Below are 27,040 nucleotides of genomic sequence, written 5' to 3' on the forward strand. Positions count from 1 at the left end.
GATCTCCACAGAGGTGTTCTTACCCTGCAGATGGGTCACAGAGCCATTCCTGGCAGCCAGGGAGATCACGCCCCTGCTCTCTGGAGATGTGAGCCTGGAATTCCTGCTTCCCTGGATGCCACAAAAACCCAAGCCTAGGCCACAGAGGCTGTGAACCCCTGTGACTGGCTGTTGGGATGGCTGACCATAAACACCACAATGGGCAGGAGGCTGTCAGATGGGTGCCCTGTGCACACTGATGTGACCTGAAGCCTCTGGCTTTTCATACACAGGGTCCTGATCACCCCATACTGCTTTCTGTCCTTAACTTATCCTGCATCCTTTTGCCACTTGGACAAAGCTAATGTAGCAAATGACCACCTCCAAGGACAGCAGAGACATTCCTGCTGGAGCCTGAGCCCCATAGCCTTAAAGTCAGACCTCAGGGCTGTGCGGCTCCAGGCAAGGTGCTTTACTTCTCTGTTCAGAGAAGAATCTCCAGAGATTCCTGGAAGGGGCACAATTTTATCCTCAGCACTGGAAGGGCCCTCTGTTTCCTCATAGCTTAGCCTCTGCCTGGTCTCCAACAGTTAGCAGAGCTGTACACAGTGGGTATACAGCAAATACATTGCACAATGTTGGTGCCTGGTGGCTGTGTGTGGGAGGGTGGCTGGATGGACCTAGGAGACACTGGGCCTCTAAAGCCAGGTTTCTGGATGGTGGGTCCTCTGGCTGCTGTGGCCTTGCATGGGCAGGAGATCATCTCACACCTATGCTGCTAGAAGAGCTCTGCAGTGTGCTGTCTGGGATTAGCCTCCAAGGAGCAGAGCCCTGCAGTGCACAGGGTCTAGGCCCCAGCCAGAGAGCCTCAGCCTCCACCGACTGCCCCAGCCTCAGCACACTTTCTTTCTTCATTCCTGGAATCTTGAGGTTGGGCTTCTTGGGTTACAGATGAAGAGACAGAGGGTCTGAGAGGTTAAGCCAGTGGCCAGCATTACTCAACCTCCGGTGCAGCGTGCTGTGGCTGTTGGACCATGTCCCAGACTCGTCATCATCCTAATAGGAAACAGGCGCTGTGGCGGAGCTGGCTACAGGAGCACCTCGAGTCTCACCTCAACCCCCAATGCAGCCACCTTGTTTCAGTGCTGGCCAGCCTGGGCTAAGAGAGGTTTATCCCCAAAGCCTCCATAGCCTGAGATGATTTTTAGTGGAGGATACCCAGGCTGTGGGCTACCCTGTGTAGAATGGTGGACAGGTGACAACTCGCTGAAGTGTCCTTACTCACACTGACAGGGCCTTTGGCTCTGTCCACTCTGGGTCACCATAGCTGCCCAACCCACCCAGGCAAAGGGACTGTGACTAGCTGACGAAGGGCTTGGGGTGGAGGAGGAGCTGGTCTGGAAGCTCCTCTGCTGCTTTCTAGTGGGGAGACTGGGGGCCTCCTCCCAGCTTCCGCAGGGCGTTGGAAGGTGCTCTGTGGTGCTTAACAAGGCTGTGTGGGGTGGACAGTGTCCCCTTTCAAGGAGGGACTGGGGAGGGGAATGAGGAGTAACCAGGAGTCCACAGCATTCTGGGACACATGCATGCACTGGGAACTGTCTCAGCACCACTGGAAGGCTTGAAGGTAGCAAATTTCTTCTTCTCTTTAGACAGGATCTCATTATGCAGTCCTGGCCAACCCGGGACTCGCTATGTAAACTAGCCTGGCCTTGAACTCACAGAGATCCCCCCGCCTCTGCCTCCTGATTAAAGGCATGTGCCACCATGCCTGACCTTCATTTCTTTTTTTAAAGATTTATTTTTATTTCTATTTATGAGTGCATGTAGATGTGTTTGTGTGTTTGTGTGTGCCCAGAGGCCAGAGAAAGGTATTGGATCCCTTGGAGCTGTAGTTACATGGTTGTAAGCCACCTGGCATGGGTCCTGGGTTCTCTGGAAGTGCAGAGAGAGCTCTTAACCACTGTGCCATCTCTCCAGTCCTGAATTTTATTTCTTTAAACACAACTGAAAGAGGGACTTGGAGTGGTACAGGGAATATGAGGAGCACAGGACACCTTCAGCCTCCCTGTGCCACTGTGTCCCTGCCTAGCTTACTAAAGAAACCATTCGAATTGCCTTCTTGGGCAGGAGACTTAGGAGGTGCAGAGGTCCTGGGGACCAGGTGGCCACAGAGACCACAGGGAGCAGGCAGCAGCAGGGTGGCCAGGATGCCCTCACGTTCACTATGGACTACAGTGTCGCAGGCCAGACAAGTCCAGACCCAGGGACACTGAGAAGGGAGCATCTCCCTCCCCTGGCCTGCAGCTCCCCAGACACCAGCAGACGTAGGGGGATCCAGGAACCACCCTCAAGGCTTAATGGGCTTAATGGGTACATCCTTCCAGGCAGGTTGGCAAGATAGTCACTGCGCTGGGCTCTGAGGTGTGGTTCCCATCTGGTGTGTGACAGTTGGCAAGGTACCTAGCCACTCTGGGTCTCCACATCTGTGGCTGCCCACTGGGGACATTATGTCACAATCTTCTCTTAGGCAGGTTCTATGAGGACGGAAGACAGATTAGAGAGGTGGACCAAGCCACCTTGGTCCTGTCCAGGGACTCCCATCACCACCTCTACTTTTGATAGGCAAGGGGACAGAGGCTTGAGGTAAAGTCACTTGCCGAGACCATGGCATGGCAGCCAGTAAGGAGCCCACACCTTTTGGGCTCAGTCCTGGCTGGGACCCAAAATGGGACCAGGGAGCCAGTTGGGGAGGGGCCATCCCTGGACCCCAGGGAGCAGAATGTGGGAGGAGCAGGTCCTGAGTCCCCAGAGAGGAGTGGGGACACATACACACCCCTTGCAGATACTAGTCAGTTGCTAAAATACATTTATTGTTGTTTGGCCCTTCTTCAAGCCTCCCCTCCCTAGAAAATGAGCAGTCTTCACTCCTAGGAGAGGGGAGGTTCTCTCACACAGACCTCCACTTGGAGTGTTAGGGTGGGTGGCTGGGAGCCAGCCAGGATGCCCAGCCGCAGAGTCGCTGGGGTACCAGGTTGGTCCTGCGTAGGTTCAGCTCTGAGGCGAAGGTCCTCGCCTTCTGGTAGAAGAAGAGGGACATCTCGCGGTCCATGAGGAAGTGGTGGTAGATGGTGGCCAGGCGTGTGTAGATCTTCAGTTGTGCCTTCTTGTGGCCCAGGTCCACGGCTGCTGCCAATGCCAGCTGGTAGTACCCAGCCGCATCAAAAGGGTCCTGAGGAGTAGATGGTCCTGACTCACTAGGGGTGGGGGCGGGGGACACCTAGAACCAGCCCCCAAGGGTCCCAGGGTCACTCTGTCAACCCACAGGTTCACACCGGGATACTGTGAGAACATCCTGTCTTGCCCTGGCATGGTCATGGCCTAGCCTACAGGACTGGCTCATGGACACTGTCCCCAGCTGGGCCAGAGCTTCCTGGTTCTTGGGACTGGACATGGTTCCTCAAAGCTGGGGGGCCACACAGAACCGGGGGCTGACTCAGAGCGGCTCTGAGCTCACCAGGAATGTGACCCAGAGGTGACCTGGAATAGCATTGTGGCTGCCCCTCAGCTTCTTCCTGCACCCACACCTGTTTGAAAGTGGTGCTCAGCCCCCTTCTCTGAAGCTCCCCCTTCCTCCCTGGTACTACAGCCTTAGGCCTTCATCTGTCATTGACCCTGACTGTCTCCATCCCTACTGTCCTGCCTCCTGCCCTCCTCTGGAGTACATGTTGCCTTCCCTAGGGGAGGTGGGTTCTCTGGGGTACAGGGCCCCACTGGCTCTGGGGGCTTCCTGGCCCCCTGTTGCTGGGTGATTGTACAAGTGACCCAGACCTTGCAGCTCCTGTGTACACTAGCATTTCGAGACCTTTCTCACATCTGTTATCATAGGGAATCTCCCCTGGAAGCTTAGATGAGGTGTTACACTCCCTGGCCCCCCAGCCACTCCCAGGGCAAGTGTACCTTTGCCTCAAACTGAACATCCTAGGGCAGGACACACACCCCCCCACACACTTTGACCTCATTTCCCACCCCAGCTTCTCCTGAGGTCCCTCACATAGGAGTGACGGAAGAGCCTCCTGAGACCCCCACCCAGCCTGCCCTCTCCTGCCCAGCATCTTGTGACAGTTCCCCAGAGTTGGGGACAAAGTCTGAGGTCCACCAGTACCTCTCGGGCTGAGCCCCTGGGGTGGGCCCTGAAAAGGATCAAAGAGCTGGGGGCCCTGACTAGCCCCACAGAGCCAGGCACTAAAAATGGAGCAGAGTGGACTATACAACAGTAGGAGGTGGTGGACACTCCCTATCCTGGGCTCAAGGCCACCCCACCCCCCAGCTCTGTGATGTTACCTGGCACCTCAGGAGGATGGGAAGGATGGCAACAGTGTGTGTGCATGCGTGTACATGTGTGTGTATGTGTACATGTGTATATGTATGTGCACGTGCCTGTGTCTGTATGTGTGTGCCCATGTGCAACAGCCAGAGATTCACAGACAGGTCTGGCCTGCTCTGAGCCTTGCCCTTCACTGTGATTACTTAGATTGAAGGTGACTCATGGGAAAGACAAAAGATAAGATGCCTTGGGACTCCTGCCTCTCCTATTCCAGCCCCTTCTGCTGCTTCCCGGGATGAACAGGCCCCAGACTGACAGTGTGAGTCAAGGCTGAGGCAGCAGGAGGCAGAGCCCACGTCAAGGAAGACCTGGGAGTTCTCTGGCCTTTGACCCCCAGCCTGGCCTTGGCAACAGGGCTACCCTTCCCTTCTTCCTGGGACACAGTAAGTCAGGTGGTAAACCTCACTGTGGAGAGACTGTGCTCAGAGCCCTCGCCCCTTGGTCACCGGTGAGGATCTGCCTGAGGGGCCCCCAGGCTACCAGGAACAGCCCTCTCCAAGGGTACAGGCTTCAGAGCAAGGCTGCAGGGACCACTTCGGACCACAAGATGTCGCCAGTGCACAGCCAGCCTCAGGAACCCTGGGGAAGGGGTGAGGGGCCCAGGCCCCCACCCCAGGAACTCAGCCCCTGAACTTGGAGTCCTTACGCCACAGGAACACCCTTACTGAACAGATAAAGTGCTGGACCTGGGGCCTGGGCTGGGGTGGGGGTTGCCAGGGCAGGGCTCAGATAGGGGAGATACCTGGGTCCTTGCCTGCAGGAGCCAACTTGGCACCCACTTCAGGGCTGCAGGACAGATGGAAAAGAGGTCCTAGGTCGGGTGCCTGGAGCCATAACCAGCAAGGACTCAGACAGGCAGCCTGGGGGTCAGTGAGCCTGTTCCTGAGTCTGTTTCCTTCACTGTAGGACAGGATATGGTAATCTTTCCACTCATCCCTCCTGGGTGACCAGAAAAGAGTGTCCCAGAATTCTGGGATGGAATTGTGGTGACAGGTCAGCAAGCATGATGGATTCCTAGAACACGGGCCAAAGTGTGGGCTGGATTCTGCAATGTGAGTGTCAGGAGTCAGTGGTCATAAATGTCCTCCCTTCCCTGGCTTATATCCTTGTTGAGGGGTCACCTCATCCAGGAAGCCCTGTGACTACACCCCCATTGCTGGCGTATCTTGTACCCGTGTCCATCATCTGTCACACCGCAGCCTTTCAGCAGACTCTGAGCTCTGGAGGGCCAGGTCTGGTCAGCCTAGGAACCTGGTCCTGTTTGCTGACCTTGCTATCTCCTCACAGCCAGGCCCAGCTCCAGAACGGTGCTAAGTCACTGTTGGGAGACAGTGACTACAGGTGTAGACCCCACTCCAGGCAGGGCAATGTCTCCCAAACCCCAGACTGAGCCCTGCTCTTCTTACCCACCTTCAGGTCATAGAAGATGATGTCACCCAACACCAGGTAAACTTTCACATAGTACAGGGTCTCCTCATCAAACTCCAGGGGTGAGTTGCAGAGCGACAGAGCCTTGAGGTAGAAGTGCTCGGCCAGCTCCCCGTGACCCAGCCGGTGGTGCAGAGTAGCCAGCCGATGGTAGGTCACTCTCTCATTCAGGCGGTCACCTGGGGGTGCAGGTGGAGGAGTAGGTGTGAGGTCATGGCTCCATGGGGCAGGCAGAGCACAGGCCAATCAGGAGGCAAGCATGCAGACCTGTAGCTCCAAGCCATGACTCTGGACATTCCCAGACTTAGCATGGGTTCCAGCCAGTCCTTTCTGGTCCCTAGACTCATTCTTCTCTTCTGTAAAGCTGGCTAATGGCACCAGCTCCCCTCTGCCTTCAGAGCTGGCAAAGCTGCAAGCGTGCATGCCCCTGCTTTATGTCTGCTGAATCACCTGGTGCCTTTGGTTACTACTTTTAACTAGGAGCCCCCAAGGCACATAGTCCATGCATTTCCTGGCACAGGGCTCAGGTCAGGACTAGCAGTGGCTCCTGCCTGGGTATAGGCTCAGCATAGCCTTCAGCCTTAGCGAGCCAAACTCATCAGAGCCCCATACCCTCCCCTGCAAACAGGCAGCTGGCCTGGGTGGGCTCTGGCATCTTCCCCTTCCCTCCAGGACCAGCACAAGGAGCCTGCACACAGTGGTTCCAGATCAGCTGCTTGCCTGCTGCAGGCCTGAGGCCCTGGTCAGTCCACTCAAGGCTCCATGTCTGGAGGAAGACAAACATTCTCATTCAGTCGTTGAGTGAAGCCTGGTACTGAGGGACATGCTGCAGGAGAGGGGTGAGGATTGTACCAGTCAGAAAATTGGAGAGGCTGATGAGGGTGGGAAGGGGACATGGGAGAAGACCAGTACATGCGAGAGTGAGTGTGTGTGGACAGCAGGGAAAACTGGCCAGCTCTGAGGTTACCAAGAAGAGGCAGTGATGCCTCAGGGAGCTTTGTTCTTGAGTCCCTGCCTGGTCTGTGTCCTGGCCGGGGCTAGGTGTTGTTGGCTTAGCAGATCTGCTTTTGGCCTCAGCCAGCCTTCGCCAGAAATAGGGGGAGGCTGAGCAGCCTGTCTGCCCTGCCTTGTAGACCTGGGGCCAGAAACCTAGTTGGCTGAGGTGTGGGTCAGGGCACAGAGACTTACCCAGGGTGATGCTGAGTGCCAGGGCCTCATGGGCGAACTCCAGACCCTCCTGAGGTGCCTCCAGTGCAGCCAGGAGTGCTACCAGCTTGTTGCACAGGCGCAGTTCTGCCTCTTGGTTCCCCACAGTCACGGCTAGGGGCAGCGCCCGGTCCTGTCCATATGTGGGGGTCAGACCTGCAGTGGCTACCATGCAAAGTTCCTCCAGGGCACATTCCCCATATGGCTTTGTAGGACAGAGGATGGTTCTATTCTGATACTCCAGGCTTGGGGGGGGTGACCCTTGCCTATTCAGCTACCCCTGTAGCCTCTGGTCAGCCCTTCCCTCTGGTCAGCCCTTCCCTCTGCCCAGGCAACAGGGCCTAAGTGGAAGGATTGAATACTCTAATAAAATGCATGTTTTTGTGAGCCCAAGGCCAGCTGCACGCTGTGAGCTGTGGGGACAGAAGAGAGGCTCAGTCCATGTCTCCACTGGCATCCTTTGACAAAAGCTCGTGCCTCTCTGAGCTCAGCTTACTCATCTATAAGGTGGAGACAGGACTTCACAACTAGGGTTACAAGTGTGGGGTTGCTGCTGTGCCTCACAGGAGGGTGGTCAAGATCATTCCAGAAAAGTAGACTCCATTGGAGCACTCCACCTCCAGGTAGGAGGCTTTTGCCAGCCACACCTGTGTCCACTGAGGGACACCCACCTCAGACCCATGTCATTGGCCCACAGTGGCTTCTCACCCGGTAGAAGGACACAGCTTTCTCTCTCTCCCAGGTCCCATTGAAGAAGATGTCCCCAGCTGCCTCAAACAGCTCCAGCCCCAGTTTGGGGTCCCCGGTGTACAAGGCTGCATTCTGTGCCACCTGCGAGGACCAGAAGCTCTCTGGAGTCAGTACCCACCAAGGTGGCCATGTCCCTGAGATGCACACACAGTCCCTGAAGCTTCCTCTTCCCTCACAGCCGGAGGCACTGGCCTTCTTTCCCTCCCTGTGTATTTGGGGCTCTGGAAACAGTAGCCTTCAGGACCTGAAAGCCAGGAGGCGTCAGATCAGCTGGAGCCCTGGAGCCCAGCAAGTATGGGCTGGCCGGGTCAGCAGGGAGGAGCTTGGATCTGGCCTCTGGCCCTGTCCACTGTGTCTGAACCACAGAGCTCTGCCCTTACATCTCCTGTGGCTCCCACCACACCCTGTTCCTTGGTCTTTACTTCTCCAAGTCCTCATAATCTTGACCTGACTATGCCCACCTTCCCTCTCATCAGCAAGCACCACAGGGCAGGGTCTGAGGCTTGAGCTTCTCTGCTGTATCCAGGGATGCCTGCAATGACTGGTACATAACAGATACTCAACAAACATCCACTCAGTGAAGAGAGGGTAGCCCCACCCACTCTTCAGCTCCCAGGCAGGACCAGGCTCCCTGTACTGCATCTGCAGCCAGGACATCCCTCCTCCAGCAGGTGGCGCTAGCCCCTCACCCTGATTCAAAATTCCTTCATCCCAGGCTCAGCCCACCTTCCCGGTGTTTCTGCCTGCCAGATCCCATGGCCCCTCTTAGCCCTGGGCTCCTGATCCTCACTCTGTCTTCAGCCCCAGGGTCACAGTGTTGCTCCTGGGCTTCCTCGTCTGTCTGTGTTTAGGAAAGCGACACAGCTTCTATGATAAGTGTGTTTTAAAGTAAATGTGCCATACTCTACCAGAGCAAAGCTCCTCTGTGTGGACATGTGAGTCCCCCAGATACTGACCAACTGCTATATACAAACACAGGGCTGGACACTGCATGGGGCTCATCTGTCTGCCCAGGGAGTTCAGATGCTTGTCAGAGAGACTGGGGACTGAGGGAGACTGATGGGGCCTAAGGGGAAAAGATGCAGGCCCCTGGGATACACTAGGTACTCAGCAGTGGCTAGGGGATGGATGGATGAGTGAGTGAGTGGACAAGTGGATGGGTAGATTGGTGCATGACTGGATAAACAGGTCGAGACAGGTGGATGGATGCGTGAGTTGGATACATAGATGGATGGGAAGTTGGGTAGGTGTATGAGTGAGTTGATGGATAGATGGATTGGTGGATGGGTGAGTGGATGGATGGGTAAACAGATAGATGTATGAATGGGTGGGCAGTTATATGGGTGGGTCAACAGGTAGGTAGGTGGGTGGAGGAATGGGTGGGTGGATGGATGGCCGGGTAGGTGAGTGGGTGATTAGGTGGATAGTTGGGTGAGTGAGTGAGTGCACCCTGTCAGTCCTGAGCCCATACCTGGATGTACAGGTCCACCAGCTCATTCTGGTGCAGGATGTAGTAGATCTTCCCCGCCTGTAGCCAGGCGTATGCCTCTTTCTCCTTCTTCTGAAGGTCGATGAATATCCCCAGGCTCCGCTTGGTGTAGTCCAGAGCAGATTTGTAGGCCCTGGCATCAAACATGCACATGAGAACAGGAGCCTGTGACAGCCCTGGCTCTACACACTATGGGCCTGACTACAGAAGGATCTGGAAGGTCAGGACCTGAAGGAATCCTCTATGGGCAGAATCCCATGGAAAGACAGAGGGAATTCTTCAAGGGGAATCCTCAGTCTCCACCTGCCAAATCCAGCCTGTGTCTTCCTGGGACCCTGGGGAGCCATTGACATAGGGAAGAATTCAGACCCTAGACCAGCGCTTCTCAAACTCACACACATCGTGGTGTGGCGCACAGGACTGCTCTCAGGCAGGTTGCTGGCCCTGATGGTGGTTCCTGACCCTGTAGGCCTGGGCAGGGTATAGCACCTTCAACAAGCTCCCAGAAAGGTAGACACTGGTTCAGGGACACATCTGAGAAGCCCTGCTCTAGGGACACTGGCCCATCATTCCTGATGTGAAGTCCACATTTTTTCCTGGGGCCCAAGAAGTCTGAGCTTGACTGGTGTTAAGGAGCCCAGTGGTTCCCCAGGGACAGGGCCCGATTTCATGTCCCTCTACCCTGTGCTGCTCTTACCGCTCGGTGCCCAGCGACAGGTAGAGCTGGCTGATAGCCTCCAGGAGCTGTCCCTCCAGAACCTTGTCAGCCACCCTTTGGGCCAGCGCGAGCTGGAACTCGTGGTAGACGACACACCGCACCTCGTTGGGCACGACCTCGCTGTAGAAGTGGCATAGTTTTTGCACAGCCTGTAGCTGGCCTGGGCAGGAACAGAAAGTGGAAGTCACCCTCCTGGTTCCATCATCTCAGAGGCTCCCCAGTGCCTCTGTGTGGGGGGATAAAAGGCCCTGCTGAATGCCCACCTCTTCCACCTCTCCATGAACCAGGGCCTCAAAAATGGGGACACTGAACCCACGGTCAGGTTATGTGAGTGGCAGAAAGAAGGGTGCACCAAGAGGCCCCCAGTGCTTGATGTACCCGGGAAGCCCAAAGACAAGGCTGTTTTAGTTAACTCAGGGCTGGGTCCTGGCCTGGTACTCCCCCTGCTCTATGCCTCACCATGGTTCCCCTGCCTCCATCCCAACCTGGTGGTCAGGGTAGTAGCAGCCCAGTGCAGATGGGCACACAAACAGTCCACAGCCGTCATCTAGCCTGGAGCCTGCCATATGGACAATAGATTCAGCCAGGTTCCAGCATCTATAAGCCTGCACTCCAAGCCATGGCTTACTGGCCTATCCTAAAGTCGGATGCTGGCAGCCATGGGCATTCCTGACTGCCAGGACAACCTAGAAATCAACACAGAAGCAGAAAGCTGAGCCACAGCATAAGCCAGCCAGACCTCAGGGTCCTGTAAAACTCCCCCAGCAGCCAAACACAGTCCTTGAGGGCTCACGGGGCAGTCTCCAAAACACATCAGGCTAAGACCAAGTCTCAGTAAATGTGAAAGGACTGATGTCACAGGAAATGTGTTCTTTAGCTACACCGGAATGAGACTGGAAATCAGTCAGAGCCGAGGCTAGAGGTGCATACTGTAATTCTAGCTACTCAGAAGGCTGAGGCAGAAGGATCTACCTGGACTACAGAGTGAGTTCAAGACCAGGCTGGCCAATTTAGAAGCTTGAGCAGAGTTAGGCTGGGGATCTAGCTCAGTTACAGAGCATTTGTCTAGTGTGCATGAAGCCCTAGGTTCATTCCCTAGGACTCTTAAATAAACAAATAGAAATCAGCAAGAGAAGAAAGTTTGGGAAGCGCATGAATATACAAAAGTTAAACTGCCCATTCCTGTGTGACCAGAGGTCAAAGAAGAGGTTGGGGAAGTGAGGAAGACTGAGATGAACCAGGCTGAAGCCCAGAAACTTAAGGAGTAACACAAAGCAATACTTTGGGGAAACTGATGGCTGTGAATGCTTTTGTGGAGGACAGGAGGAGGAAAGGGGGGAGGGGAGGAAGGAAAACTTGGAACCTCAGAGCTAAACTTCCACCTTAAGAGACTAGGAAGCAAAGTGTTAACCACAACAGAAAGGAGAACGACTGATAGCAGAAATGACAACACACAGAGAGGAGGAACAGAAAATCCCCAAGACACAGGCTGGTGCTTTGAAAAGAATCACAAACCTTTCAGCAAAATGACCAAGAAAAAGGAAAGACGCAAATTCCTAAAACCAGAGATGATGGATGAGGTGTGCTGCCTCTTGGAGATGAAGGGCCACCGTGAACGACCACAACTGCCCATCAACTGATCACTCCTCAGAAAGACACACACTATATCAACAGTAAATCAATGGTGACCTGGTATGTGGTTCTGCCCCACCCCCGGCCTCCTCGGGCCTTCTACGGTACTCAGCTTAGGAGGAGGGACACATATTGCTGGGTTCCTGACTGGAGCTGTCCAGGTCTGAGGCTTTGTACCTGGGGAGGCCTGGCAGGACAGGCACCACTGACTGTGTGGTGAGGCTGCTGAAGGTGTGGAGGTCTGGCCCCTCCTGAGGGTCCCCAGGGTCTCTTTCACGCCAGAGTCTGTACTGCCAAGGCCTCACTGGCTAGCTGAACCTTACCTTTCTCCTCACCCCCTTCACACAGACATGTCTATGAGTTTTGTCCCTTTGGAGGCCTCAAGTATGTGCCAGATCTCTTATGGAGGCCTGAAGCCAGACCCACCTGGTCTCCATCCTTGGCACAGCCATGGTGTGTTCATCTGCATTCAGTGGCTCCCCACTGCTCTTGGGAAAAGGACAAACCTCAGCCTGGACCCTGCCTCATTCTCCAGCTGAGATTTACTATCCACCACTGCAAACTGCATGAGCTCACTCGAGTACCCCTGGGCTTCTGCACAGGCTGGACCTTCTGCTCCTGACCCAATACTTGCTTGCTTGGTTAAACCTTCCTTAGTCCTCCAGTGTCAGATCAAAGAGACTTCCCCAACCCACAAGCTAGAGTGGGGTAGTGCCCAGCATCACACTGAAAAGCACTTTGGGGCTGATCTGACCTGGTCATCTGTTTTCTACAGTCAGTTCCAGCCCCTAGCAAGGATGGCATAGTCTCACTTGTCCATGGGGCCTGACTTACAATTGTACAACTAAGTGCTTATGGGTGAACCTGAACTCCACTATGGCCCTGGCAACCTCTGTGAACAGGATATGTGGGGTAAGTAGGACTTCGGGCAGATGCCAAGGAAACAACAGAGCCTGAGGCGCCGGGCACTGGCGGTCCGGCTCACAGAAGCTGTAGGCTTCCTCTCACCTTAAGTCTCAGGGTTATGTCTAAGGTGACCATCATCCTATTCGGGTGACTGTGGGGTCCTCAGGATGAGGGACTTTCAGTATTACCCACCCTCCAACCCCCACTATTATGTCTGGCCCAGCATGGGAATAGTCTGCCTCAAAGGTGCTGGCAAACATCAGGTTCCCACCACTCAGCATGACCAATGGTGGGGAACCAGCCTCCAGCCTCTGCCTGCCACCCCAGGATGCTCTGAAAGGAGCTTTCTCTTCAGGAAGCCAGCATGACCCACACATACCCTAGGAGGCAGGAGCCTGAGGAACAAAGGTGGTACTTACTCTCCAGGTGGTCTGTTTCCACAGCAACCAGAAAGGCCCATTCATAGTAGCACTTGGCCTGCTGGGGGAAGGAGTGCGTGCACAGCTGGCCCAGCCACAGGAGCACCTGGGTGAAGTCCGGGCCACATAGCCCACTGGGCATCTGTGAGAAGAGCCCCACGGCCTCCCGCAAGTAGTGCCTCCCCAGGCTGCCAGCACCGGCTTGCAGGCACAGGGCCCCAAAGTTGGCCAGGACCACTGCCTGGTTCTGTAGATGGCCCTGACTGCGGGCCATGTGCAGAGCTTGGAAGTAGCCTTCTGCCGCCTGCCGGGTCCTGCCTGTTCTCTTCAGGGCCATGGCTACCATGTTGGTGATCACACACTCCTGGTCCTTCCTGGCCACGGCTGCATCTGAGATGGACTCCAGGATGTCCAGGGCCACCAGGCTCTGTCCATGAAGCATGTGAAGCCAGGCAAGGGCCACCAAACGGTCCACGACAGGGCGGACACCGGCCGCAGTGTCAGCTTCTGTGGCCTGAACCATAAAGGCAATGGCCTGTTCATGCTGCTGGTGGTGGCTGTACAGCTGGGCCAGGCTGGCATAGATGGGCCCACACAGGGCCTGCCCCATGCCTGGAGCCAAGGAGGCCAATGCCTGCCTGAGGTAGTGGGCAATCTGAGAGGGGAGGCCATGGGTAGTCCTCCTCTGGCTATACGGCTCAGGGGCGTTCCGGAGCACCAGGTCCACACTCTTGAGGGAACCAGCCAGTGAGCCTTGGGTCCAGAGTGAGGCCACCCTGAGGCAGCTCAGTGCCAGGTGGGGCAGGCACTTTCGGCCATAGACGTCTGCCAGGAGCAGGTAACAGTCCTCGGGCCACGAGGCAGGTGGGGCCCCCGAGTCCCTGTGCAGACGCAGCAGTCTCTCCAGGTAGGGCAAGGCCTCCTCCGGCTGCTTGAGGTGGATGTGGTGTCTGGCCAGCAGGAAGCAGGCCCTGGCCTCTGCCTGTGGGCTGTGGCTGCAGATGGCCCTGCGCAGTGCATATTTAAGGAGCTCCACTTCTGCGCTGCACGCGTGGCCTGGTGTCCCCAAGAGCAGGGCTGCAGCTTTGGGTGCCAACTGCACACACTTCTCCCTGTTCTTCTGCTTCAAGTACACAGTGGCCAGGCTGGTGTACACTGCCACCACCAGGGAGAGGTCCCCAAAGCTGCCCCGCAGAGCCCCCAGAGCCTCCTCAAAGTATACCCGGGCCTGGGATAACTTGAGCTTTCGGGCACACAGCCGCCCTAACAGGAGGCACAGCCTGGCCAGGGTCATGGCCAGGCCCACTTTCTTTGCTACCCCTCGGGCCTGAGCCAGGTGCCTGGCCAGCTCCTCCTCATCTTCAAAGCCACAGAGCACAGCACTCAGCCAGGGCAGCGAGATGTCATACAGGCCTCGGAAGCGGGTGTCATACTCGGGGGCATTTAGGACCTGCAGCAGAGAGCCCAGCACCTCGGGGTCTGTCCAGTCATCCTCGGGATCCAGGCAGAAGGGGGTCTCCTCAGGTTCTGGTGAGCTCACTCTGTGGGACACTGCCCCAAGGCTCCAGGACACTGGCTCCTCAGGGAAGCCAGAGTAGGCCTTGCATTGTTCTAGAACATCCTTTACCATGCGTAAGGTCTCTTGCGGCTCTGGGTTCAGATGAGGCAGAGATGTTTCTGGAAGTCACAGAAGGCCCAATTTGATCAGCTGTGAACCTGAGTTTCTAGCTCCACCTGTGTGATGTCCCTGCCTCTGTCCCCAACCCAGCTATATGTCCCCAATGCTCCACTTTCAGGATGATAACTGGTCATGACTCCCAAGAAGATCCAATCTCTCTGGCCAGCTTTCCTACCCAGCAGCCCGCTTTCTTCCACCTGCCTTTGGAGAACAGTTCTCAGAGATCCTGTGTGTTGGAGCTCAGTGTTGGCCTACATAGCACTTTCTTTTAGAAAGAGTCAAAGCCGCTTAACCATCTGGTATGCAGTCAGTGCCTGACCACAAGTGTGCGATTCCACAGGCCACTAAAGTCCTAGAAGCCATGAATCACCAATAGTTAGTAGTCACCAAAATCAGCCATGGGCTTAAAGATTGACACGCATAAAATGGACAAAGTGGACTGGTGGGTGTAGCTTGAGGGCTGAGCATGTACCTAGCATGTGTGAGGCCTGGGTTCAATCCTCGGTGCGCGCGTGCGTGCGCATACACACACACACACACACACACGTTGAGGCTGACAGAACCATGGTGATGAGGACAGGGACATTGGGCATACCAAATTGGCTGAGAAATCCCCAGCTATAGAGGTCTCCATCTGCTTTCGTGCCTGGACAGATTGAGAAGACCCAGGGCCTTTGTTAGGACTCAGGCAGAAAATGGGCCACCTGGAAAGGAGCTGCCCCATTGTTGTCTGCCTCTGCTCACTGAGCTCAGAGTAGGAGGGAGGCCCTGGACTTGCCCTTGGGCCCATCCCAGCAGTGCCAGACCTCCTCCTTACCTTCCTCCCTGAATCTGAGTTTGTACTGAGATGTGTCTATTCTTGGGGAATATCCCAGGGCCCTCAGCAGCTCACAGCCCTAGCTCCTCTATTTAGATCCTCTAGGGGAAGAGTTGCAGAGGGGAGATGAACAGAGCGGTTTGGTACTAGGCTAGGAAGGAGAGACCTCTAAGATTAAGTTGGGAGAGGGTCTTTCTCTCCAACACCCAAATCCAATTGTCTTAGTCCCCAAAAGTGTGGTCCAGTCCACTGAGGCAAAGCTTGGTAGCTTCACTTGAAAAGGTGCAGTGTGGGCTGGAGCAGGGGGAGGCTGGGGAGGTGCATTTGCCAGAAGAGATTTGGGTCCGCAAGGTCTCCACAGATGCATCAGGAAGCTTCAGGCCACCCACCCAGCCTCCTCATACCCCACACATGCTGCAGAGGAGTGGCATCAGTGTCCATTGTCCACCGCGCCCAACGGTCCTACCTCTGCCCCACACCTCAGAACCAGCCGTGAGCAGCAGACCCGACCACAGCTTACCTCGTGCCTCCAGCCGTTCAGCTTCTTCTAACTGGTCTGAGAAAGAAAAAAGCAGCAGTTACCTCCTCTACCAGTGCCCCAGGTCCTGCCTCATCCATGAAGGTGGACACAGGGCTCTCTGATCACCAGCACACATGAAGAAGTGTGGCTCAGGGCCAGAGAATCTGCATCCTCAAAGGTCTCCAGGCCAGGATGGAGCACAGTATCTACCCCTGCTGTACCCGTTCCACTGAAGGTGCCTGTGACCCTTCTCAGTTCTTTGGGGTACAGGGGCGTAGGCAGCAGCAGGACAGACTGGGGCAAGTCCCTAGCTGATTGCTCTTTACAACCAGGGTGGCTCCCCAAGCCTCATTCCCACCCCCTTGGAATGGGTTGACACTCGCTGCCTGCTGGATCGCCACAGTAACCAAATGAGAAAAGGAACCGAGGAAGATGTGTAAAGAGCTAAAAGTTGTGGCAGCACGCGTGTGGGCACAACACTGTCCAGGTGGTACCCTTACCCACTTCCTCTTGCCCAATGAGGCCCCATCTGCTTCCTAAGAAAGACAGGCAGTCAGGGTGAGTCTTGTTCCAGCAAGGGCAGGCTGAAGCCATCCATTTAGGAAGAGAAATTCACTGGGGACCTGAAAGGCTTGACCCCAATATCATGGGGAAAAGGTCTCTCCATGCATCTACTAAGCAGTATGAAAAAGCGTGTGGAAATGTGTGCTTCTGGTCTATGCATGCACGCATTCCACACATGTAAATGCATGGATGTTTATGTACATGTATATGTGCGTGATTAGCTGTGGGCACCTACCTGGGTGTATATATAGGCATATACACATGTAGACCCACACATGCACACACATATACACACTCAGAGACACATGTCTGTATACATGCCCACACAACACCTGCACATGCAAACGTGTGCACATAGTTGTATGTCTCTGGATGAGTGTATACATGGAAGTGTGTATATGCACATGAGTGTATAGATGTGCATGTTTCTGTGGTTGTACGTGAATGTGTCTGCATTCCTACATGTGTGTATATTTGCATATATATTACACATATATCTCCATATGAGCATGTACATGGGAGTTTGCATGTATGTCCTTGTGTGGTTTTGGGTATACCTGAATGCATGCAAGTATGTGCCTATTTCTGCACATGTGTGTATCTGTGCACTCCATAGGCAGTGTGCATGTTTGCATTAACTCTGTCAGCAGAATGGTAGATGAGTCACTCCCTGTGTCTTTGGAACTGGCAGCAACCCGCTGACATCTGCCTACCACCCTCCCCTCTGCTACATCTCTTCCGGTGTTGATGGCTTTCTTCCTGTCTGTGATTTGAGAGGTGCTGTGGAAAGAGGAGTCATGTTGCCTTTGGGGATGGCAGCCCTATAATTCTTAGGTGCTCTATGCCAGCTGACATCCATGGAGCCAGTTCTGCCTGGGGCTGGGAGAGGGGACTCTGACCAGCCTGGGGTAGGAGTTGGAGGGTATGGATCAGATCAGAACAGGGTCCCTAGGCTTTCCTGTACTTCAAAGGCTGAGGTCTCAGTATGTCTGGGGTTGGCACCTGGGGACAGTAGAGACAGGCTCCCTCAGCAGCCAGAACGTCAGGGCCAACTTGCATCCCTGGCTCCTGACTCTCCATCTCTGGGCCTGGCTGGTCCACAGCCAGGAGGAGTCTTTCCTTTCCCTGCCAGGGCAGGACTTTGACAGCTTCTCCATGGGTGGCCTGAGGGAGGCACAGCACTAGGACAGGAAGAGGAAGGAAGGACTGGCTGCCGGGAGGCACTCGTCAAGAATCCAACCCTCTAGGGACAAAGGTGACAGGGCATCAACCCAGCGCTCGCAGGGCAGAGTGGGACAGGTACGTGTGGCACTGGCTGGAGGCCACCAGGCCGCACCCAGTTGCAAAGCCAGTTGACCCACACCTTGAGTGCAGTCTCTGTCTTTCTGAGAATCTGCCCTGGGAAGATGCCTATAAATTAACAGCAGGGCACAACATAACCCTGAATTCCCAGCCACAGAGGGTACAGAGGCGCCAACCTCCCTGCACCTACCCAGGCTGCACGTGGTACATACATCTGTACCCGACGTCCTGCTCAGGAGCCGCCGGGCGTCCTCATCAGAGAAGCGGCCCTCACTGCTGAAGAAAGACCTTTCTTCCTCACTGAGGAAAATCACACTTTCCAGGCTGTGAAGACACAGTGCTTTAATTAGAACAACCTGGAAAGTGACAAATAAAACCCAGGAGGCTGGGCTGGATGGGACAGGCTTGAGGCCCGAAAGCCCGAAGCAAAATGGAGTCCCTGGCCAAGGCTCTCATCTGCAGGGGAAACTGAGTTCATTCTCATTCCAGGACTCCACGGCAGACTACAGGCCCATTGTGATAAAGGAGCCCTGCTGTGCTTCCCTTTAGAGGACCTGGTATGGCCAGCTACCCTACCCCTGCCCACTGGGAGCTGTGTTCTCTTTTGTACAATGGAGATACCAGATTCACAAATCCGAACATCAGCCAATCCTGATGCTGCTCCACAGCTGAGCTTGCAGCTTTGTCTTTTGACAAAAGTCAACATTTCACAGTAACACCTGTTTCTGCTCCCTCCCTCGTTTGCCTGCTGGTCCCACCAGGCACCTTCAGTGAAGATGCTGAACAGAGCCTGCTTGCAAGGGGACCCTTGTCTGACCAAGGATTAAGAAGGGCCTTGAGGTCCTGGGAAGGTGAGCACCTAAGCAGCCTTCCAAGTCCTACTTGAAATGTCCCCTCCCAGGTCAAAGCTGCTGCAATAGCTGCTACATTTCTCCCAGGGTAGGGTACGAAAACAAGGTTCATGTCGTCATAAAGTCAGGAAGTGGGAACAGGAAGGAACAGAGGGAGAGAGGAAAGGAAGGGGAGGCAGTGTTTGCCTATAGGGCTAAATTACCAATGTAATGTGAAATTCTTTGCTTTTTTATTATTTTATTTATTATTTTATTTTATTTTTGAGACAGGGTCTCACTGTGTAGCCCTGGCTGGTCTCAAACTCAGAGATCCACCTGCCTCTGTCTCCCAAGTGCTGGGATTAAAAGTGTGACACCACACCTGTCTAGAATGTGAAACTTTAAAGTGCATCTTATTGATAAAAAGAATCATGGGGCTAGAGAACCGACTGAACAGTTAGGAGCACTGGCTGCTCTTGCAGAGGACCCAGGTTCATTCCCAGCACCCGCATGGCAGCTAACAACCCTCTGTAACTCCAGTTTCTGGGGAATCTCATGCTCTCTTCTGATCTCTGCAGGTGTTGTACAACATGGACACTTACATACATGCAGGTAATACATTCATATACACATTAAAAAAAATCATGGCGTAGCTTACAAGACCTTCTATAAACTAACAAGCCTGTGTGTTCAGAAACCAGAGTCAGAGGCAAGCTGAACACTTTTGGGGTAGAACAAGTGAGGTAGGACAGGTGTGTGCGAGATGCGTTCTGGGATCTTCTTTGGCTGTGAACAACTCTGTGGCATTGTGAATTTCTTGATTTTTGACACTTGTCCTGGGGTTTTATGTGACACCCTCACTTTAAGAGCCACACACTGAAATTCTGGAAGGTAATGACTGTGGTAGTTATAACTTGTTCTTAAAGAGTCTGAAAACAAGTGGAAAAGAGAAAGAGGCAAACACAAGAAGCTGGCGTCCAGCCCTCAGCAGGCGAGGGACAGAATGCCACAGTCTTCTTTTATCTTGTCTGAAAGTCTGAGTTACATCAAGAGGGAAGAAGAAGACGGTCCACCAGGCTGCTCACTGACCCAAAGGCAGGAAGACCCAGGCTCCGCTCAGGAGAGACACTGGGAAATGTGTGTGTGACAGAGGCAAGTAGTTACAGTCCCCAAGGCTGCCACTCCCCAAATGTCCTGCTGGGGAGAGAGGGGGATCAAGGACCAGCCCCCAACCCTTCCAGCCCTGGCCTTCATGAGTTCAGAACTGTTGAAGACCGACATCTGCCAAGAGGCCCAGAGGGAAAACTCCATCATCTCTATAAGGAAGACCTCGAGTCACAAGCCACGAGCCACACTGCCACTTCAAGGACCCAGCTGAGCTAAGGATGGTATCATGTGAGGCGACATTTCCAAACAGAGAAAAGGAAAGCTCATGCTTCTTTGTCACTGGAGCTGGGTGGCAGTCTATGGCGGTCACCTACAAAGGGGTGTGGACAGAGCATGCCCCCTCTCCCAGATGCTGACACTGGCAGGGTACTGGGACATATCACTCTAGGTGCAGTCAGCACATAGGCCTGAACAGCGTCTGCTTGCTCTGATAGACAGGTTACAGATGGACCCAAGCAAGGCCAGAATGGAGGGTTCTCTGCATACACCCACATCTCCATGCTCCTCAGCTGAGGTCTGAACCAGGTTGAGTCCAGGAAAACCGGGAACTGACGAAGGATGGGCTCAGGTTGACTCACTGGCCACTCCCCAAACATTCCCCACCCATCACTGCCCAGGGCCATACAGAGGCAGCTCAGAGGTGACCAGACACTACCATGGGGACCCTCAGCTGGGGTAGGAGCAGACAGGTCTCACTCAGGGGACAGAAGGAGGCGGGTGAGGATTATGGGAGGGACTCTGGATACACAGAGCCCCAGGGAACCAGGTGGCAGTGGAGTGGTACATACATCGGCCCTGGACTAAGGGCCCACCTGTGCTATGTAGCTGGGCTCTAGGAAGCTGATAAAAAGTAGAAACTTTGAATTCAGGGTTCAAGGCCTAGGTCAGAGGCCATGAAGACTAGGCCTAGAAGCTTCCCAGAGCTTTATATGGAGAATGCTCAAAAAGCCTCTCTTCTGGAGCCTGGGGAGGCAACAGGTTTTGGAAATAAGGTCCTTCTGGCTCTTATTAGCTAAACTGAGGCAGACAGGAGCAGGTTGGATGTACAGTATGACAACAAGCCACAGACATGGGGAATTGGCCAGCAGGATGGGGCACCGGGACTTAAAAGACTCAGCCTGAAGTTGAGGAGGCTTGACTGTGGAGGCTGAGCTGTACGGGCTGCCCAGAGTTGTAGCGGCTTGGCTCCGCCCTGGGATGTCCATAGTGGTTACTCCCAGCATGTGACACTCACTGCAAAGCCCCCAGAACGGACAGGGTGGGCATGCACATCTGAGCAGTGACACAGCACCCTCTAGTGGCACCCTGGAGAAAGGACTGAGCCTGGCCCTGGGAAGAAGGAAGGGGGTTAGGGTTAGCCTGAACAGCACCCAGGTTGCTTCCTGAAAGGCTGGATGAGGGCTGCAGGGTCCCCACAGGAGCTGTGTGGGGTTCAGGAAAGGGGACCTCCACCACTCACTCAGATGCCGAGCCCTGCATGCTGACGAGGCCAGTCCTCACAAAGCCCACCTGGCCAGAGGCCACGTGCCGGCCCACACACCAGGGCAGGCCAGGCACCTGGGCACCAAGGACCTCAATGACATCACCGAAGCAGAAGGACAACTCTTCAGGCCCTGAGCTCTGGTAGTCGGCCACTGCAGAGGCCAGGCCAAACCCTGTGGGAAGGAGACCACGTGGTCAGAGCGGGAGCCCTTTAGGCAGACAGCCAGACAGGGTGACCCTCATGCTGGTATCCCTGACTGCACTGCCAGAGAGGTGTGAAGTGAAGCCTGGCTTCTGGGATGCAAGGAACTGGGCCTGTCTGTGGTCCTTAGAGGGGGTGTTTTGATTCCCGCACCAAAGGGGGCACTGAGGCTGAGACACTGGTAAACTCTGCCCTGACCATGTTCGAACCTATAGGACCAGGTCTCTGCCTTGTGCAGCTAAGTCCTCAGGCTCTCCCAGCACTCACAGAGGGCTGTGTGTTCTTAGACACAGTACTCATCCAAACACTGGCTCTACAAAGGGCAGAGAGACCTGGGTCCTGGCTGAGCTGAAGGGCAGCCTGTAGAGCCAGCTCCTCACAGGGAAGGCCCAGGATAGAGCTGGACCACCTCTCCATCCTCCATCTTGCCCAGCAGATTCCACCAAGCCCAGCCAGTCCACCCCGGGGTCTTCCATGGAGCCAGTCTCAAGGAGAAGTCTGTGATGTCACATTCTTGGCTCTGGGGTAGTGCCAAGAGCCCTCACCCATTTCCCTGAGTGCTGTGCAGTTCAGATGGGTCCCGGACCTTTCTGAGCTTTAAGTCTCTCTGTGCTTCGTAGAAGGGATTCTGGCCTCCTCCTCTGGTTTAGGGAACATTCAGGGCAAATACAGAAACTTCCAGAATACTAGTTCCCACTACTTCCTTCAGTTGCCTCTCCCTCAGGGAGGAAATTCCAATACTCACCCAACAGTGGGACATCAGGCATTCCAGGTCCATCCATGGAGTCATCGACAGGGTCCCATGGGACCTTGAGGGCCCACCTGGAGAGGCAAGAGGTCTGTGCTGTAGCATCTTAGACTAGGGACAGGCGTGTCCCACATACACTGCTAAGCAGCAGCCCTCAGAGACCCGTTCAAATCCCATCCCCCCTTCAACATACCTGCCCAGCTGTGTGGCCTCAAGTTACTGCCTGTGACACTGCTCCCAGCTGGGTGCTCCATCCCAGGGGACGATGTAATCCTACCCTTGCTACCACAAGCCCTGCATATTCCCAAACACCTGTGCCCTGTGTTGTCCTGTGCTGGAAGCAGTACAGTGTGGCCCAGCAGAGTGGGAGGGTGTTTCAGCACAGGCTAGGGCCTGGGTCCCAATCCTGGGTTTCCTGCCTTGTCTTCTGTTATGTGGTCAAATCTCCCACCTCCTGGGGCCCTCAGCCTCCAAAATTTTTGACTGAATACCGCACTGCCTTCAACACTGCAGGGTATATCTGTCCACGAGGGGACGCGTCCCCAGCACATAAGGAGAAGATCTTCCTTCTCTATAAGGACAGATCTCAAGCCAGGTTGCAACTTCAAGGGAATGGTAAATCAGGAGGTGGAGTTTCTCTCTTTGCCCTAGCTGCCAGAAAACTCCTAGCCCAGTTTACACCATGTGTGTGGCAATTAACAGGAGCTGACACGCCACCGGTCCTCAGCCCCCGGTTTACCTTCTTTTGCTTTTTATTCATGAAGATTTCTGTATGTATTAGTTCTTTCAGTTGTTCAAATGTGACAAAATGCCCTCAGATGCTACATATAACTCCACCCTATCTCCTGGGCAGTTCTGCCCAAGCATACCATTCCCCTCAGGCAGGGGGCAGCCTGCAGCCCAGAGAGCTAGACCACTCTTCCAGCCACAAGGCGGGAAGCAGCAGGAGGGCCTGATGTGGTCTGTTTGTCTGTCTGTTTTGTCTGGCATGGTTCTCTGTGCACCTAGCACCTACAGACAGAGCAGGGTCTGTGAGGCCCCACCCCACCCAGGGCCCCAGGAAAGAGCAGCAAGCTTGGTACCTACTGGTGAAATGGAGTCAAGAGCTCTGGCTCAGCCTCTACTGCTGCTGCCTCAGCAGATGCACTGGGGTTGGGGGGCAAGGAGTCTGTTTCCAGGGCTGCCTCTCCCAGAGGGCTCCTGGAAGCCTGCCTGAGAGCCCGAGAGCATTTCCCTGTGTCCTGGGGTCCTTTCGTCATTCTCACTCGGTGGTCAGGAGACAGGACAAAGAAGGGCCCTTTGAAAGGACAGAGATGGTCATCAGGGTAACTGCATCAGAGAAGCCGGGGCTCTGCCAGATAGGACAGCATGTGCGCCAAGCCTGAGGGCGCCCACAGTGAGGACACACCTGTAGGAGCCCACCCCACCCTCTCTTCCAAGGAAACAGCTGCCCATCTCTGGAGGCCTGAAGGAGGTCCATCCCCACCTCAATTGGCCCTGTGAGGCAGACTCGACCTCAGATTCACTCTGAGCCTCAGTTTCCCATTTGTGCTTCTCAGGGACAGATACAAGATTCCCATGTCTCTCTGTGCTTGGACTGTCAAAAGAAGCCCAGTCTCAGTTAGGTGTCAGTTATGGTGTCTACCCCATGGCCAGAGAGGGGAAGTAGCTCTGTGCTTTGTTTCTGGGGACTCAGGGCCCTCCCTCCTACTGTGAAGCTCAGGGACCAGGGGCTCTAGACAAACCCTTTCCCTCTCTCCAGTCTCTTTACACCTCAACTCTTCGGAGGTCAAAACATCTTTATAACCAGCGACTGTGTCTGGGCCATCTCATGCCACGTCATACCAGGCAACCTCCTGCCTGAGATACCCCTGTGTCCCCCAGAGCTGTCCCCTACAGTGTTTCTAGTGTCCCTGGCTCTATGTGATCTAACCAAGGTCATGGTCACTGCCTACCTTCCTGAGCAAGGAGGTTTTCGTGCGTCTGCTTCAAGGCATCCTTGTTCACATACACGAGGATGGCTGTCTCCTCCTCCTCTCTGGGTGAGAGCAGCCAGAAGGCCTGGTCCACCAGCAGGTTCTCCAGACAGTGGTGTGTGAAGCCTGCAGGGCCAGGCCAGTCATCAGCAAGCTCCAGAAGGGGGAAGGGGCTCCAGTGTCCCAGGGAGGCCCCCGATATGGCCATCCTGCCCTGGGAAGCCTCTAGCACCTCCATATCCCATGGTCCCTCATCTGTCCTGTCACATCCACCCCTGCACCCCTATCACCTGGCCTCATTTGCCTTGGGATTTGAGTATGCTAGTCAGGGATGTCAAGGATGTAGAATCTTATAGGTCATTAATAAGATGGACAGAAGACCTGTTGTGAAACCTGGGCCCTGGTAGCACGGCCAGAGTCCTCTATGCCCATTTCCATCAAGCCCCTGGCCAGCCTGTGGGATGCTGGGCACTCCCTCCCTGCATAGGGGCTGCCTCCTTGTCAAGTACTGCCTATCAGGGAGGCATGCCCGCCTTGCTCCATGTGTGAAGCCAGGGAAAGTACTAAGAGAACAATTTGTTTACACCAAATGTGGGTGGACATTTGAGGATAGGAACTCAAAGGGCCACTGTCTTCTGGATGGCACAGTCACTCCACCCGCCCCCCACAAGGATAAGCTCAATCATCTGAGATGGGGCTAAGTGCCCAAGGAAGGTTCCGCAAGCTCAGGCGCTCTTACCCCACCTGCCCTGAGCTCTAAGAAATGTCAACTGAGTGAACCCCATGCCAAAGTATGTCACGAAGTGCTAAGGAGGGGCCACTGGGCTCTAACTGCCTCCCAGAGATGGCACTGCTGCGGGTGTGAACATGCTGTTTTCATCTACAGAGTTCTACAAAGTTCATAGTGGAGAAGCCAAGGTGGAGGCAGCAGGCATCCTGGGTGTGCTCAGGTGCAGGAATCTAGCCTCCCTCTGAACAGCTCAGGGAGGGACCACATGCAGATCCAGGTTCGCATCCTGTTGCAAAGTCTTGGCCCTTGGCTTCCCTCGGCCTGCATTCTAGTTTTTGTTTTAGGGTTTTTAAATTTTTTTTAATTTTTACTTTTTTTTTATGGGGAGCCTAGGGTGATGTAATGCCCAGGTGACTACCAGTGTCCTTCCCACAATCCACTGTGGGAAGGTGACTGCCTTACCCAGAGCATGGTAGGTAGAAAACTTCCAGATTTCTTCAAAAGTCTTAAATGTCACCACAATCCGGTCCTGGTCACTGTGGATGGACAGCAGCCTGGCCGACAGTTCCTGAAGAGAAAGAAACAGGAATTGGTAACATTCACAGTGGCTGCGGTGCCTCTGGCGACCAGAGGACAGCTGCTGTGTCTGGAACAAGCTTGCAGAGTGGCCTTGTTGGGGTATCAAATGCAGGGCAGATTCCTTGACAACCCCAAACAGCTCCCTCCTGTTCACAGGTACCTGCTATGGTTCCCCAGTGCCTGCAGGAGAAACCCGTGTCCCTTCCCAGAGCTCCTATGAAATGCCTGCTTCAGTCTGTACCTTCTGGTCCTGTTGGCCCACTCCACCTGCCTTTACCCCTGGATAACAGTAAAGTCTATCGACACTTATTCCAGGTCATGCCTCAGCCTGTAGGGACAGGCCTGTGGCCTTTACTGGCGCTCACATGCAACTCCAACCTCCCTTGCCTCTGATTTCAGGGCTCATGCTGAGGGCATTAAAGTACCAGTCACCCACTGGGCACTCAACTAAGGGAGTGCAGAGAGGGTGCAACACCAAGACCAGGCCAACCTGTCCCACATCCATGATGGTAACACCCAGCCCAGACCCTAAGTCCAGGGACATCTGCAGGGCGGCAGAGGGGCCCTGGGCCCTGCCTTGTCCCTTACCATCCTCTGAGTGACCCTCTCGGCTCTGCCACTTTCCTCTTCAGTGCCCCCTTGTCCCCCAGTCCTCAAGTACTCACTCCAAGCACACGGGCCACCTCTCTGCTGTCGTTCTCCAGCAGGCGGAGTCGACTCTGCAGGGCCTGCTGCAGGCTGGGGCTCCTCAGTCCACTCTTCCGCCGCACAGCCAGTAGCTGCAAGGTCAGGTCTAGAGAGGTGGAGGGGGCGTCAGGCAATGCGTCTGGGCCAACACAGAGGACCCATTCGGCAAGGGCCACCTAGTGACTGTGACCTGCAGCTCCCTATTCCTGCAACTCAGTTCTACGTGGGGCATCCACCCCAGTGGGCGTGCTGGACACCCACATCTCTACCCTTTCTTTCCCACCTCCAGAGGGGTCCCACTCCCACCCTCTCTCCATCACTCTCATCAACCTACCACCAGTCCCAACCCTTGCCCTTGCTAACCCTCTTGAGGCATCTGAGTAGCAGCCGGCATTCTGGAATCCACACAGCCAAAACCCTGCTAAATATACTCTAACCCGGCCCAGCTCCCAGCCCTGCAGGGCGGTACTGTCTAACAGGTCTCTCTGTACAGTGGACACACCATTTGTCTGTACATTGCATGCAGTGACCACCAGCCATGCATGCCAAGCGTGGCCAGGGAGTCAGGCTTTGTTAATAGAAACAAAGGAAACAATACAAAGAATCAATGAATCTAAGAGCTGGTTTTTGAATAGCTAAACAAGATAGACAGACCCTTAGCCCAGTTAACCAAAAGAAAGAAAGAGCAAATCCAAATCAACAAAATCAGATAAATACCCAAAAGATCCAGAACATTATAAGGGAATACTTTAAAAACCTATACCCTACTAAATTTGAAAACCTAAAAGAAATGAACGGATATCTAAAATCATGGGAACCACCAAAGTTAAACCAAGAGGAGATCAAC

The 27,040-nt window shown here is 54.6% G+C and overlaps 1 protein-coding gene and 1 long non-coding RNA gene across 7 annotated transcripts in view; one reads left to right on the forward strand and one right to left on the reverse strand.

Moving 5' to 3' along the window:
* The window catches only part of LOC115070319, a 32,409-nt gene extending 24,543 nt beyond the window's left edge, over positions 1-7,866 (forward strand). Inside the window, exons 3-5 of the long non-coding RNA XR_003849493.1 lie at positions 5,780-5,941; positions 6,464-6,630; positions 7,740-7,866. This is a non-coding gene — a long non-coding RNA (uncharacterized LOC115070319). The remainder of the gene's footprint in view (positions 1-5,779; positions 5,942-6,463; positions 6,631-7,739) is intronic.
* The window catches only part of Sh3tc1 (SH3 domain and tetratricopeptide repeats 1), a 41,724-nt gene continuing 17,520 nt past the window's right edge, over positions 2,837-27,040 (reverse strand). For 4 of the 6 annotated variants that reach the window (XM_029563421.1, XM_017798088.2, XM_008832838.3 and 1 more), the window contains 15 exons: positions 26,172-26,299; positions 25,390-25,495; positions 24,177-24,323; positions 23,308-23,518; positions 22,219-22,295; positions 21,249-21,444; positions 17,983-18,116; positions 15,927-15,962; positions 12,912-14,588; positions 9,934-10,114; positions 9,219-9,369; positions 7,706-7,828; positions 6,980-7,130; positions 5,774-5,970; positions 2,837-3,208 (listed from right to left, as the gene is read on the reverse strand). In XM_029563421.1, the coding sequence (XP_029419281.1) occupies positions 2,951-3,208; positions 5,774-5,970; positions 6,980-7,130; positions 7,706-7,828; positions 9,219-9,369; positions 9,934-10,114; positions 12,912-14,588; positions 15,927-15,962; positions 17,983-18,116; positions 21,249-21,444; positions 22,219-22,295; positions 23,308-23,518; positions 24,177-24,323; positions 25,390-25,495; positions 26,172-26,299 (3,773 nt within the window). In that variant the 3' untranslated portion in view covers positions 2,837-2,950. Of the gene's footprint in view, positions 3,209-5,773; positions 5,971-6,478; positions 6,618-6,979; positions 7,131-7,705; positions 7,829-9,218; positions 9,370-9,933; positions 10,115-12,911; positions 14,589-15,926; positions 15,963-17,982; positions 18,117-21,248; positions 21,445-22,218; positions 22,296-23,307; positions 23,519-24,176; positions 24,324-25,389; positions 25,496-26,171; positions 26,300-27,040 lie in introns of those variants that run through there. The other 2 variants (XM_029563423.1, XM_029563422.1) reach the window with 2 other exon arrangements.

This window comes from Nannospalax galili, unplaced genomic scaffold (assembly GCF_000622305.1).
Source record: "Nannospalax galili isolate Female #2095 unplaced genomic scaffold, S.galili_v1.0 scaffold436, whole genome shotgun sequence".
NCBI lineage: Eukaryota > Metazoa > Chordata > Mammalia > Rodentia > Spalacidae > Nannospalax > Nannospalax galili.